We start from the raw sequence: 14,866 nt of genomic DNA on the forward strand, positions 1-14,866 counted from the left end.
GAAAAAAAAAAAAAAAGACTACATGTAGCCAGCCAATATTTTAAAACAGGATCAACAGAAGTTGCGAATCTGTGAATCCAAATACCAGGAGCTGTAATGCCTGGAGTTCCCCAGGCTGTGTATGTGACCATCGCTCCATCGATGCCATAAAGGCAGGACAGTGCAGATCCAACAAGATGGATGCAAAAAGATGGATGAAATGATTTATGAGACACTACACTACTTCATGTTATAAAAATCATAAATTCCTTGGAATAAAGATCATTTATTACTGAGCACAAAATATCCACTGTGTAGGGGAAAGAAAAAAAAAGGCATAACAAGACCAAACGGGTTCAAAGAAAGAAATGGGTATTTTTAAAAAGAGTTGTTGCATCAGCTCATCTGTAGTTTGTGAAACAATGTTATAGCAAATCCTGATAAATTATTTTGCCACACCCCATCAACAGGTTAATAAGAATTTTCCAATAAATACAAATCAGATTTTTAAAATATTCTGCATGATATCAATTTTTTAAAATTAAGTATGCAGTACAAATGGTTTTGAGTGCAAAACTGGATAGGTGAAATGTCTTGTGTTTATTTCATTAACTATTTAGTGTTATAAAATGTGTGTTTATGTATGTGAGTAACTTTAGAATAAACCCAGATGTTTCTGATGAACCCAAAATGATAGAATTGCAATAGACTTCACACAACAGACTTACACAATATATTTATATTAAAGATTTTCTAAGACTCATGCTTTTAAAGCTGATTTATATCACAACATATCCAATTTCATAAATTTTGTGCCTTACCTTTTGTGCTAAAACAAGGCAGGTTCCAAATATTCCAAATATTCGGTTTCCCACTGTAGTTTAATAAAGGCTACAAACCTACCAGATTTCCTCACAATTAATCAGCAGGGTACTGAAGGACTTTTTTTCCCATCAGAAAGTCAAAAAGCTTATATGTCTATATATAACTATATATCTCCTTTGTTCCTCACTTGAATGTAAGCTTCTCTAGAGTATGGTGGTTTGTACAAAGCAGCAGCTCAAAAAACATTAGTTGAATAAATAGGGCTCTCTCTTTTGACCACACCCTACCATAGGCACATAGCTACCATTAGCAAGTACCAGTAGGCAACTAGCTTGGAGGCCGCCCACACCCTGTCCCTGGAGAAATGAGTCAAAGTGTAATCACCTGAGCAGAATCTATTTTATTGAAAAGAGTTATCACCTGATTCCCTTGAACACAAATAATTCAATGAATTCCTTAGGCTTTCCAGGGAGTTCATAAAGTTACATGAGGTGTCATGAAATTTACTGGCCACAGTGAACTTATTCTGGTGCCAAAGTTCCTTTCGTAAAAGAAGCTGTACACACAGAGCCAAATTCCCGTTCTTGTTTCCTGTTGGTTCTCTTCCATGCCAGCCACCATTAACCCCATGAAAGCTGAAGGACCCTACCACAAAATCAGCCCCCTTCTGGTGGCTGTCCTCAGCCCCCCTTGCCTTGGAGCTGCTCCCATCCCTGTAGTGGAAAGTTGGCCTTTTGTTGCCTGCAGATATGCCCTTGGTCGGTTCTTAACCCTGTACCCTCCCAGGACAGCGAGACGCTCAGGTGTTAGCAGTTGCTCTTGGAAGCTCATTCCTTTAGCTCTGTTCAGAGTCCAGTTGGTTGAGTCGCTTTACAATGATGCTGTTGATTTTCTTAAGATCATCTATGTCCTTTCCCTCAGCTGCTAGTCTTCTTGACACATCTTCCATCTTGTTGCCAGTTTGAACTTTAAAATGAAAAACAGACAGTGTTAACACTGGTTTCCAGTGTGTTCCATCGGGACTCATCAGAGCCCCGTTGGGGTGCTCGGCTGAGAGGCCCTCTTGGCAAATCCCCTGCTCCAATATCCCACGCAGCCCAGAAGCCCAGAAGAGAAATTGATGAAGACTGAAGTTACCTATCAAGTGAATTATTTTTACGACTTCTTGGTGAAAGACTTGACTACCTTTGGCAGACTCCACACAGCTTTTCGCTAAGAAAGACTTTGCTGTGAGCAACCAAAGGAAACCACCAGCGTCTGATTATCCCCACAGAAGTGACTGTTATGTTGTCTCATTTTGAGACCCATTCTCAGAAAAGGTTTTTCACTCCACATGTGGGAGGTGGGATATTTTGGGTTCCAGACTACTTTGATATACATAGCTCTCCTGGTTCTAAATTACCAGCCCATAATGAATGTATAATAATTCCCCTCAGACCACCCTGAGAGCACAGAGTCCATATTTCCAAAATAAATAGAACCCCTGGTTATTGAGTAAGTCAGGGAATGGAACACTCTTGAGGTCTGCTTATGAGTTAAAATTTCCAAGAAAAGCAGCACAAAATCAGTATTTAATATGTGAGCTCCTTATCATTTCCATTGCAGGCAAGTTTTTTCCAAGACATCTTTCAGGAACTAATGATGGTGGTAACATGCTACTGGGTTTAGCCAAAAACTAATGTGGGAAAGTGTTAGAGCCTCACCTTCCAGGCTTGGGACAAACTGTTGCCCAGAAGCTGCCTTTCCCCCATATCTGAAAAATTATGTTGGATGAATTATGGTCCAAGACATGACAGAAAGGTTTTAATTGAGCTTCGATGCAGAGCCAGGCAGAGATACCACTTGCTTCTGGAGAAAAGTGTGACACAAATAAATCCATAGCATGTGACATACTTCCCCTCTTGGGAACCTTCTACGTTAGTCAAACACAGAAGGAAGTAGCAGCCATGTTGGACTAAGTCTGTTCCACAATACACTGGTTCCAAGTTAAATTCCAAAAGAGAAAAAGGTTTCTATATGCAAAAACGTTAGAGAAAAATCATGCCTGACCTGCCTTTTTGGAAATTCACAAGAAGTAAAATGAAATACCTTAAGTATTACTAACCCAGCAATTCTCAAACTCATTTGACCATAGAAACCTTTTTTAAATTAAGGCAATACTTAATCACGTCCCACATATCTACATTGCTTGGCCGCTGGGAACTGTTACAGAGGCAGGTAGGCATCCCCGGTAACCTATCCTTGCTGTCCGTTATTCCTCTTTAGGACAGAGATTGTGACAAAAACACAAGGCCCAACAGTTTATTCAATGTAATCAGTATAAAATAGCCTTATTTCTCTTGCATAAAAATGTCAGGGTTATAAAGAAGATAAGTTCTTACACTTCAGTTAAATGACACAAATTTGCACTGAACCCCACTGAGAGCAAAAAGGTTTCCTTGTTAAAGATGAGCACAGGCCAAGTTCATTTATAGCTGCCTGTGCCAACTCTGGTCTTAGGTTGGGATAAGGTTTATCTGAAAGCCACAGGAAGCCTTTATTATTACTTCAACACAGGCAGTGGAGGGCCAGGGAGGTCTGGAGGCAGAGAGCTCAGGGTATGAACCCCAGTTCTGCTTCTGACTAGCTGGATAAATGTGGAGAGTTAAACTCTCCGGGCCTTAGTCTTTCATCGGTAAAACAGAAATATTAGACACTACCTTGAAGGGTAGAGTAAGGACTTAAGATAATGAATTTAATGTGTCTGGCAAAGAGTAATTGTCCAATAAAAAGACACTCTTCTTTATTCACATTTTCTTTTTTTTTTTTTTCTAAGATTTTTTTGATGTGGACCATTTTTTTTAAAGTCTTTATTGAATTTGTTACAATATTGCTTCTGTTTATGTTTTGGTTTTTTGGCCGCAAGGCATGTGGGATCTTAGCTCCCCAACCAGGGATCAAACCCTCACGCCCTACATTGGAAGGCAAAGTCTTAACCACTGGACCGCCAGGGAAGTCCCTTCTTTCTGTTTCTTGATATGACTTTGCCCTCAATATAAAACACTAGAAGCAAACATAAAATAAATCCTATTCATACAAGGGGGTATAATATGGTGATAAAGTGAATGGTCTTTGATGTCAGGCAGGGGTGTCTCTGAGCCCTGATTAGGCACCATTGTCTGTTGGCCTTGGGCATATTAATTAATCTCTCTAAGCTTCAGTTTCAGCATTGATAAAACCAAAATAACAATAGGTCCTACACTATAGAGTTGTTATGAGGTGGTCAGCAAACAGACATAAATGCTTAGCACAGTACCTGGGACAGAGTGGGCACCCAATACATAACATTTTAAATTATTATTGCCCTAAATCTTACTACTTACTTTCCCACAAAAAACAGCAGTCCCTTTGGGTTGCTCCCAAGTCGGTAGGCATACCAAAAATTTCTCAATAGTTTAACTTAGTCATTTCCTGGGCAGGTGAGGCAGGATGATATTTGGAGCATCAACTTATGTGGTATAACATTTCAGAAGAGTAATCCATGCGCTCTTTCCTGCAGGTTCAGGGCCAACCCTCCTCCAAAGAATAATCACACGCAAAGGCACCATTATTGTAAGGATAGTTCACACTGTACCTTCTAAGTGCAAAAGGGCATCAGCAGGGTGACAAACAAGCAATTAAACATCACCCCTTCGCACCAGCTCTGAAACCCATACCAGGAAAAGACCTTTAAGCTGGAAGGGAGACGAAGTTTTGGGGAGGAAAAGGGGTTGGAAGCTGTAAGTAAGAGTCATGCCCTCTGCCCACTTCCCATCACCACCACTGCTACCTCCACTGATCCTGAATGAATTTGAAATAGAGGCATTTCAGAGACATGGGATCCACCTCTCATTTAGGAGTTCTGAAGGCTACAAGGCCTGCAGGGCAGAAGAAATGACAGTGTGGTGGATCCAGGCAAAAGGGTATAAAGCATGACTCCTTCGCTCAGGCTCCGTCCACTCCTAAGAGGGGTGGGAGGGAACTGAAGTAACTCCAGGTGGTGGTCTGCAGGGGACAGCTCAGAGAGGATGCTGGTGGGCTTTCCTGAAAGGGCAACATGCCCCAGGATGGACAGCACCCCTCCCCCACCCGAGGCAGAGAGGAGAGTGGCACTGAGACCTCAGGGGATCTCTTGGCTGAGAGACTGTGTGGGAAAGCCTGGGTCACCGCTCAAGGGCGGACACGCAGGGCCCAGGCCAAGGGCAGGCAGGACGCCAGCCTGGGCGGTGTCAGACAGGAGAAGTCTCCTCCCATCCCAGCACTGCCTCTGGGCCCTGGCACAAGCCCAATTAGTGCTTCTAATGGATTTCAGGGAAGCGAGGGAACCTGGAAGAGGGGGTGAACCTGACTGTGACTGAAAATTATAGACCTGAGTTCATGGAGAGCTCATGTGCCGGATGAAGAAAACCCCGAGCTAGCTAGAATAAGCTGCCTACCATTGGCAGCTAGGGACTCCAGGTGAGAAATTAAAGCATTATAAAAACATTTAATGTCCATGTTTGCGAACTGCTGGCACTGAGGGCTTACGTGTGCCCCAGCGACCCGGCCCAGAGCAGCAGGTACCCTAGGCATTCACGCCCCCTCAGCCTTCAGTGGCAGCACTGACTGCCAGGAAGCACTGCCTCGTTACCGCAGCAAAGCTAAACAACCAGCTACAAAGTAAGTGCATAGCAGTGATGAAAAGTGTGTCCACGGTACTTACCTATCAGAAATATCACGAAGGAAACCAGTGCCAGGCTGACAATCAGCATGATGATCAGCCCCACCAAAAACAGACTGTGGTTTCCATTTCCTGAGTTAGTGGCGATGTCCGGGATTTTCTCCTCTAGAGCTAATGTGAAACAAACAACAACAAAGACAAAAACTCCTCAGCATTAAAAAAAAGAGAGAGAGAGAGAGAGAGATGTAAGGGATATGCCCATTTTCCCTCTGATCACTCTGGAAAGAGACTTATATTTGAGGAATGTCTTTGGATCGGGTGCTCTTTGAGAATTTTTCCCCTTCTATAACAGTATTCAAAGGACAAGCCGGGTCAAGCTAACTCCTCAGCCCCTATTTGGAAAATTCTTTGAAGATCGTGTTAACACTGATGTAGCCGGACTTGGATTTTTCTTTTGCTTGGTGGAGGGGGTGGTGGGCAGGGAATAAATAAGTTAAGGGTTCAGAGTGATGGAGGCTCTATTGTCCTTTTCCTAAAGTGAGCCAAGAATAAAACACAGCTGGCTGTGGGCCACTTACTCTGGGTGAAAGGCTGAACACTCTGAGATATCTCCCAGAAAACTTTATTTCCTATAAAAATAACCAGTTATGCTTATTTTTTTTTTTTTTAATTTTTTTTTTTTAACTTTGGGTTTATTTATTTATTTATTTTTATGGCTGTGTTGGGTCTTTGTTTCTGTGTGAGGGCTTTCTCTAGTTGTGGCAAGCGGGGGCCACTCTTCATCGCGGTGCGCGGGCCTCTCACTGTCGCGGCCTCTCTTGTTGCGGAGCACAGGCTCCAGACGCGCAGGCTCAGTAATTGTGGCTCACGGGCCCAGTTGCTCCGCGGCATGTGGGATCTTCCCAGACCAGGGCTCGAACCCGTATTCTCTGCATTGGCAGGCAGATTCTCAACCACTGCGCCACCAGGGAAGCCCACCAGTTATGCTTATAACCATTTAAACAACAACATCAAAATGACCCTGATGTAATTTGGTTTCTAAAAGCTGTTTCCAGGATGGACACGCTCTGGAAGCAAGGTTCTCTTAAATGTTTTACAGTTGAACTGAAAATGCAACCATGCTTATAAAACAGCTTGGTTCACCCAAACCATGAATTGTCTGCATTTGGTCACTGTTTTGTAAGGCCTATTTGCCTAATAACACCCAAATTAAATTGAAAAAGAAATACAGAAACTTGCGGTAATGGAGATCCTTGAATTGCCTTCTGTAATCCCTCCTATTTTGTATCAGTCCCACACCCTCTGCTACTTGATTATGGAGAGATGGGGGCTTAGGTCCCATGCTTTATAGGGACATCCTGTGTCACACCCTCCAGAGCTTTTCCTTCCTAATCATAGCCACAGCATAAGCTGGCACCCAAACACCTGCATTTATTGAGACCGACTGCAGTAAAAACAGGTGAAAATCTGAACAAATTAAAATGAAGAGAAAAACAAGAATTCAAAAAGGATTTAGGGGGCTTCCTTGGTGGTGCAGTGGTTAAGAATCCGCCTGCCAATGCAGGGGACGTGGGTTCGAGCCCTGGTCCAGGAAGATCCCACATGCCACGAAGCAACTAAGCCCGTGCGCCACAACTACTGAGCCTGCGCTCTAGAGCCCACGAGCCACAACTACTGAGCCTGCATGCCACAACTACTGAAGCCCATGCGCCTAGAGCCCATGCTCCCCAACAAGAGAAGCCACCGCAAGGAGAAGCCCGTGCACCGCAACGAAGAGTAGCCCCTGCTCGCGGCAACTAGAGAAAGCCCACACGCAGCAACGAAGACCCAACGCAGCCGAAAAATAATAATAAATAAATAAAATAAAAACAAAAAGGATTTAGAAGGGGAATAATGGACATAAAATTGGGACAGTAAGAGTTTCGAGTGTATGTGAAACAAACAGCAAGTGGGCATCTATCACCTGTGTTGGAATGTCAGCATTTAAGCTAGAAAAGACGGGGCTCAGAATAACCTTATAGAACTCATTTATAATATTTAGGGGACAAGATACACATGTAGTATTTAGTATTCAGCAGTTTTTTATTTTGTTTTCCCCCTCCTCTTTCTAATGCTTTAATTGAGGCAATTTGTAATCTAAAAAAATGAAGCTGACTTTTTTGCCCAACAAAATTTTAATGATTTTTTTTTAAACTAGATAAACGTGTGGAACAATCCGCTATGAAGTAAAACCTCTCTAGGAAAGTGGGCACCCTCGGTGACCTGGCTGTGGTCACTAGAAGGCACAAAAGCAGCCAAGAGGGATGAGTAAGCCTCATCTCCGCAGCCTCCACCGCTTTCCAGGGAGATAAACTCCACAGGGAACTTCTCAGAACTTTTAAAGACAAGAGTTCAAATCTTGCTTAAGAGCCAAGAAAGCCCACAAGCCTGGCAAGTATTCAGAGAACAAAAGCAAAAATTGCCTAATACTAAACAGCGTCTGTAACGCAGAGGCTTCCTAATGCCCACACCGCCCCCAGCCCACGACCACAGGTCCAGCTCAGCATTCGCTATTTTTAGGTGGCCTAGAAGCCCGGACGGGCCGCCAAGCCCAAGGCACACATACGGAACAGACGCTGCGATCCGGCAGGACAGAGGTTTAGTTTGTTTAAGTCATTTATGGAATCCACAACATAAAGCTTTCTATCTTCAGGAATGCCGCCAGAGCCGGTGTCCTGGGAAGGATTCATTGTCCCTGGAAGAAAACACTGCTGTTAAACACGAGAGGCGGGGCTGGGGAGCCGGCCTTCACACGGATCACAGCCCACAGGAAGCTGGGCTGGCACGTGAAGACCCACCCACACATGCTACTGCCAAATGAAGGGCTAGAAAAGTTTAGCTGCTCCTTTTGGGGACGGCATTGAAACTCTTCCTTTTGCTTTGCTTGCCAGGAAGCTCAGAGTCAAGTGTGTGTCCCAATTTTAACGCTTTAATACCCTGCTTATCTGCACTTGCTCTTTCTTCCTGCTCAGATTTCTCAATTCTGTCTATATTTTCCCTGGGCCTCTTTTAATTTTTCGTAATTGATTTTTGAATGTTTCTCTTTATTACACTGTTCGTATTCTGGTGAGGCTTCTCAAATCCTTTGTGCAAGAAGACGATGTATAAACACGTAAAAAGATAAAATTAAGCTAGGCAGCCTGTGGCCATAAAGATTCTGAGAGAAGAAGAAAATGTTACTGTGAACCATTCTAATTGATGAGGCTTTAATACAAAACTATACTTTTTATATTCTCCCTCAATATGGTATAGGAGTCCCTACCTTAAAGGTATCCTTTAGTCATTACAGACTGGCTCTGAGACCTCAAGACAAAAATCTTAGCAAACTGAGTATGGAGATGAATACTGCAGTTGTTGGAGGTTAAACTTCAGGACCTCTCAGGTCTCTTCCTTCTGTGTTTCCTTAGAGTGCGGTCACTTACGTAATAAGTAATTCTAAAATTGTGGTTTACATTGAAGATAATATTCTCTAATGATAGCACAAGTTCAAGCTACACTGAAAAATCTGAATGGATTAAAAAGTTCTATTTTAAGATGTCTCTCTAGCACAACAGAGAACTTGTGACCTTTTAATTATGTGAAAAGAAGGTTCTAGGAAGACAAATTCCAATTGCTATCAAAGCTTTCTCCTTCACAGTTATCTCTTTTCATAAAATGAGTCTAATAATGGATGTGGGATTTTTTGATCGGGAAAGGATTTTAGACATGCTCTCATCTAGCCCCCATCCTTTCCACAAATGAGAAAATTGAAGCTCAGAAGGTAAATGCCCAAGATCACACATTAGCTAGTTGCCGGGCTGGAAGCAGGCCTCATGCTTCAGAGTTCACTGCCCCTTCCCTTGTGCTACCTTTCTTCTCCACACCCTTCCCGAATCCTTTGTCAAGACACAGCTCAAACCTCACCTCCATTAAGAATCAACCTGTCTTTCCCTTGTGCCCTTGCTGGATACTGTACATTCTTCTATCAGAACATCTGTTCTATTTTATCGCATTTATTTGCTTACATCTTTGATTTCCCCAATTGACTGAACACTCCAAAGGGTAATCTCCAATACTATTCTTCAAATGCCCAGTGCCAAGTTTAGAAGCCAGTGATTTATGTTAAGTTGGAACACCTAAAATATTTGATTTATGATTTAAATCTCACTATTTCCAAAAGAATTTGAGGCAGTTAATAATAAGTACACTAACATAAAACTGAGGTTAAGAATCCTCGTGTCATATCTATCTGGACTTTAGTAAAAGCAATGCAGAAAACTTCACGTCTGCCTACATGTGGCAACACACTATTGACTTCCTCTTAACATTTAAAAAATTTCCTTTAATGCCCAGCTACAAAATGAAGGCAAATATGATTAGAGTTAGGAGAAACCAAATTCAGAAAAGAAAAGATGAACACCTATAGAAGATGTGAAAAAAAAAAAGTATCATCCATCTACTAAACAGATTAAACTGCACTCTAAAATATTAAGACCGAACAATTTCTCAGTAATAACTAAAAACCTACTAGTACTTGTAAAAAAAAAATGTTTCCCCAGAACCCTAGCTAAGAAAAACAGTGAGCTCGAAAAGTTATGAACTAGTTAAATTTTTTTTTAAGTAAAAATCTAAAAGGGTGTTTCATTTATGCTGAAATTTTAATTAACAAGAACACCTAACTCCGTGAATATTTTAGGTAAGATACTACTGAAGCACTTTATATATTGATATTACTGAATTCCAAATATACTTCATGGATCGTTCCTAAGGGAATGACTTGAAGTGACAAAAAAAAAAAAGTAACAGCATATAGAGCAGAGGGGCCTTAGAGATCAATCAAATCTCATCCTTTTACAGGTAAAACCAAAAGTGTTGACTGATGCATGGTCACAGATTCCTAAACTATTCTTTTAAAAATGTTTTATATTTTATCATCTCTTTATATATTATCCCAAACACTAATATCTGATGAGGCATAAAGGTTGTGTCCCATCATAGGATCATCGTTCCAGACACAGCGTCTATTTTAGGCTTGGTAGCTGACACATGGTTCATTTTTGGATCTCTGACTTGACATCCTTGAGCCTTAGCTTCCCCTCTAGGCATGTAATTACTATTGCTTAAATCTCATACTGAGGCTTGAATCAGTGTTTACAAAGTAGAGGATTAGCTAGAAAATCATAGCTACAAAAACTGACTTAAGAGCTGCACAACAAATAAAATCTCCAAATTACTGACCTTGCTGCTAACTCAAAAGGTGATTCAAGGCGACATCAAACCCAGAAGCACTAACGTAACAACTTAGAGTGAACTCTGAAGTGCTCTGAATGGAAATCTCTTCATTTGGGTAAAGTCACAACGTAAATAGATGCTATTTCAATGCATTTTTAATTAAATGCAAGGTGCAAATGAAAAATAAAGAGTCAGTAGAGAAAACTGAGTTGGGTGTGGTTCACGGACGCCAAGAACCTGCAAATGACCCTGCGAGTAAATGGATACAAGATCACATGGCCCTCAAGCCAGGACCCATAGCTGTTTGACACCCAGTTGTTGCTATCTTTGCATCTCCACATGAGAGCATCTGGCAACAACCCGCAGCGCTGGAGCAGCCAGAGCGTTACTAAATTCTGCATTGCACTAACTTGACCCTCCTTCTTGACTGCGGTGTGCAAATTTGCTCATTAAGTAAGATTGACCGAAGTAGCATCCTTTTCATGGAACCCTTTCTAATACCTTGAGCTGAAACATGTAAGTAATTTTATTTTCCTCCAGTTTAGATCAATGCTAACAGCTGATTCTTTTTGTCATTTAAGAATTCTTTGACTACCTGTTAATAAATATTCTGACCAATATCATCGTCCATGAAAATTTGCTTTGCTCTTTACTTTTTCCCATAGGTGCGTGGTATCAAACCAGAGAAATAACTCAAACCAGCACTGCTTGCCACAAAATCAGAATTGTTATAATAGGATTTAATTCAAAGCTAATAGGAAGCTTTGTTGAGCGAGTCATGGTAATTTGTTCTATAATTCCATTTCAGAGTCAGTGCCTCTTCACATCCAGGAAGTAATTTTTAAAATCGTCTAAATCATCTGTATCAAAAGTTAAAAAAGCACAGAGTAGGGCTTCCCTGGTGGCGTAGTGGTTAAGAATCCGCCTGCCAGTGCAGGGGACAAGGGTTCGAGCCCTGGTCCCGGAAGATCCTACATGCCGCGGAGCAACTAAACCTGTGCGCCATAACTACTGAGCCTGCGCTCTAGAGCCCGCGAGCCGTGAGCCACAACTACTGAGCCCGTGTGCCGCAACTACTGAAGCCCGTGTGCCTAGAGCCCGTGCTCCACAAGAGAAGCCACCACAATGGGAGCCTGTACACTGCAACGAAGAGTACCACCCGCTCACCACAACCAGAGAAAAGCCTGCGCACAGCAACGAAGACCCAATGCAGCCAAAGATAAAATAAATTAAAAAATTAAATAAAAAAAAAGCACAGAGCACATGCAACAAAAATCATCCCAGCCTCAAGAGCCATAATTCATATATTTATATTTATCTTTGAATGCAATGCAAATGAGAGAAAGTAATCCCGTTCTTTTAGTTGAAAATATATGTGAAACCTCTAAAATTCCTAGCTTGATTTTCTTGGACCAGAGAAGCTCCTTATACTCTGACACAAGGGAGGACATATTAAAAAGATCCTTTCTTGGAAGCCTGACTATACACAGGACTATTCTTGCTATAGATATGCTACAAGATACTAAGTTTGCTGGCTTCTGGAAAAGTGAAAACATGAAACACTTTGTATGATACCATTCTCTTTGCTTCTTTAATAATGTAAAACATACAGTATTTATAGCTAGAAATTCTATTTGTGCTTATCAAGCCAACTCTCCAATTTTACAGATGAGCCAACTGAAAAAGATGTTTACTTTTTTTTCCTCTAAGTGGATTGTAAAATGCATAAACCAAAGGATGCATTTTAGATGTTTGATAGAATGATTGTTGAACTAGAAATTAAGTATAATAAAAAATACATTATACAGTAAAAAAAAAATCATAATTCAGTCTCAGTAGAGTAATAGCATGCAAATTACTTTGCATGCAAATAGTAGCATGCAAATTACTTACAAAAATGTGAGCTTTGACTGCTAGGTTACCAGGAAAAACAAGTTATTCAGAAGCAACTATAATGACCTTCTAGAAATTCTGTAGCTCTTTCTTTGCCTCCCTTCAGCACACGGTGCTCCTATAAGGCCCATAAACCCCAGCATGAAACTGCTGGTCTATATTTAGTGTTAACTTAGCCAAGCAGTGTAAGATTCCAAATACTGACTTTTTTCATAGTGCCTAAGGTTTTTAGTAAATATAGTACTGGGACTATGCTTTAAAAAGAAAAAAAACCACCATGCCTTGATTTAATTGGTAACTGACGAGGTTCTTATTGGACTGAGATTTACGTCCTTATTTGGCGGATGTGTAAACCGACACAGTTCCTGCACTTCTGCCAGGAGGTGCTCCCATGTATAAATATCGGGCAGCAGGCTGGAGCTGCCACTCTGACAACTAATTTGCACAGGACTCCAGTCAACAGGAAAAGAATAAGGCTGACCGTCTAAGCAGGACGAGGGCAGATCAGAGGACACCTAGGGCTTGCAGTAGCTACAGAAGCGGACTCTGCGTGGGAGATTGCATGGCTACAGACCCAGTGCCCCCACTGCCGGCAGTGGAAGCACTTTATCTCATCAACAACTTTCTTTCCTTTTCAAAGGCTTTATTCTATGCGTTTTTAATGCATCCTCCTTTCTCAGGAATGTCAGCCTCTGACGTGGTTCCCTCTCACACACGCCAAGGACCGTCTGCCCTCTGGGGTACATAAAAGGAGCAGTGAGGAGTAGACTATACCACAAGCCCACCCCGCTGACTGACTATCCGGGCAGGACACTGAGGGTTAAGTGGTAAACGGATGCGTAACCCTTTATAACCCTACCCTCCATTGCCATCGCTAGACAGACATTAATTCATCCTTGAAACATATTGCACGTCAATTAGAAAATGTTTGCTCCACAAAATTCCTTTTACGTCTGTATTCAGTATGGACCTCACTCTCCTTTGGGGGAAAGGAGTGTCATCTTTCAAAGCTTCATCTGTACCTGAGGACCAGTTCATGAAGAAAGACAATGTAACTAGTAACTGTTTTTCTCAGAAGCATATAGTACATGAAAAGCTATGCCAAATTTCTTGGAAAATGAGAATGTTTGTTAGCTATTATTTTAATTATCATATTCAGCTTTAATCTCCCAACTACCTCATCTGTTTTAAACCATCTATTCTTTGAAGAAATAATAGGATGGCCTTATTTTGAACACTGACTGTTTTTCTCTCTCCTGTAAACCTAACCCTTGAAGTATCAGTCACCTCCACTCCGCCTCAAAGGTGAGGAAAATGGAGACTAAGCAACTCCTCCTGCCGAAGTCTGAATTCAACCCTGTTTTACACCAGTGAGGGGGATGAGATTTTTTATGGCTTATGAGCCGTTAGACTTCTGGAGAACCAGTGAAGAACAAAACAAGACAACCTACCTCATTTTATCTACTCTGTATCTGAAAGGCCACATCCAGAAGAGTTTTGAGTCACAAAAAGAAAATAGGTATTCTCACATGAACTGTTCAATCTGGGGATATTTTCAAGTATTTCTTGCTTTTTCTTTCAAATATTATATCTCATTCCCAGGAAATTAAAACATGCTACCAAAGACTTGAGTCAAAGATACCAATTGGTTCAAAATTAATGACTGAACCTCAAAGAACTTACTAGGCAGGGACCATTTTAAATTCCTTTAAGCCAGCAAGATTAACCAAGAATCAAGGAATGAATTGGTCTCTCATATACCATTTTACTGCTCTGAAGAAAACTCAAGCATTCTTTCACATTGAATCCCCAGTTATCCTGTCTAGCAACTACCCATCAATTTGACAAAAAAGGCACCCGTCTATAAATTTAATATACAAGTTAACACTTGCTTATATCTTCTTCCTCGTAAAATCCCAGTAAAAAGGCAGAATAAAACTTATAAAACCACAAGTATAAAAATAGGAGGAAACAACACTGAGCAAGATTTCAACAAATGTATCAAACATGGGAAGGAGAGAGTGGTTGGTACCTGCCTTAGCAGACCTCCGGAGGACCATCACTGCTGAGTGAGGTGACAGACCCTGCAGAATTCAGGCAGGCTCAGGAACTGGAGGCAAAAGTGAAGTATGGAGCTAAATACAGGCAGGTAATTTCACGTTAGCCGAAAATATAATGCAATAAGAAGACTGGAAAACCATGTTACAGAAATCTCCCAAGAAAAAGAAATAAGGCCAGAGG

The 14,866-nt window shown here is 41.5% G+C and overlaps 1 protein-coding gene across 1 annotated transcript; it reads right to left on the reverse strand.

The window, feature by feature from the left end:
* Positions 1 to 1,181: 1,181 nt before the first annotated feature.
* LSMEM1 (leucine rich single-pass membrane protein 1) lies at positions 1,182 to 13,485 on the reverse strand. The gene is made up of 4 exons (XM_036862898.1): positions 12,626 to 13,485; positions 8,088 to 8,216; positions 5,525 to 5,653; positions 1,182 to 1,770 (listed from the first exon to the last, which is right to left on the reverse strand). Exons 2-4 carry the CDS (start codon positions 8,209 to 8,211, stop codon positions 1,640 to 1,642), a joined length of 384 nt encoding a protein of 127 aa, XP_036718793.1. The 5' UTR covers positions 8,212 to 8,216; positions 12,626 to 13,485; the 3' UTR covers positions 1,182 to 1,639.
* Positions 13,486 to 14,866: the final 1,381 nt, after the last annotated feature.

The sequence above is a fragment of the Balaenoptera musculus genome, chromosome 9, assembly GCF_009873245.2.
Source record: "Balaenoptera musculus isolate JJ_BM4_2016_0621 chromosome 9, mBalMus1.pri.v3, whole genome shotgun sequence".
Lineage (NCBI taxonomy): Eukaryota > Metazoa > Chordata > Mammalia > Artiodactyla > Balaenopteridae > Balaenoptera > Balaenoptera musculus.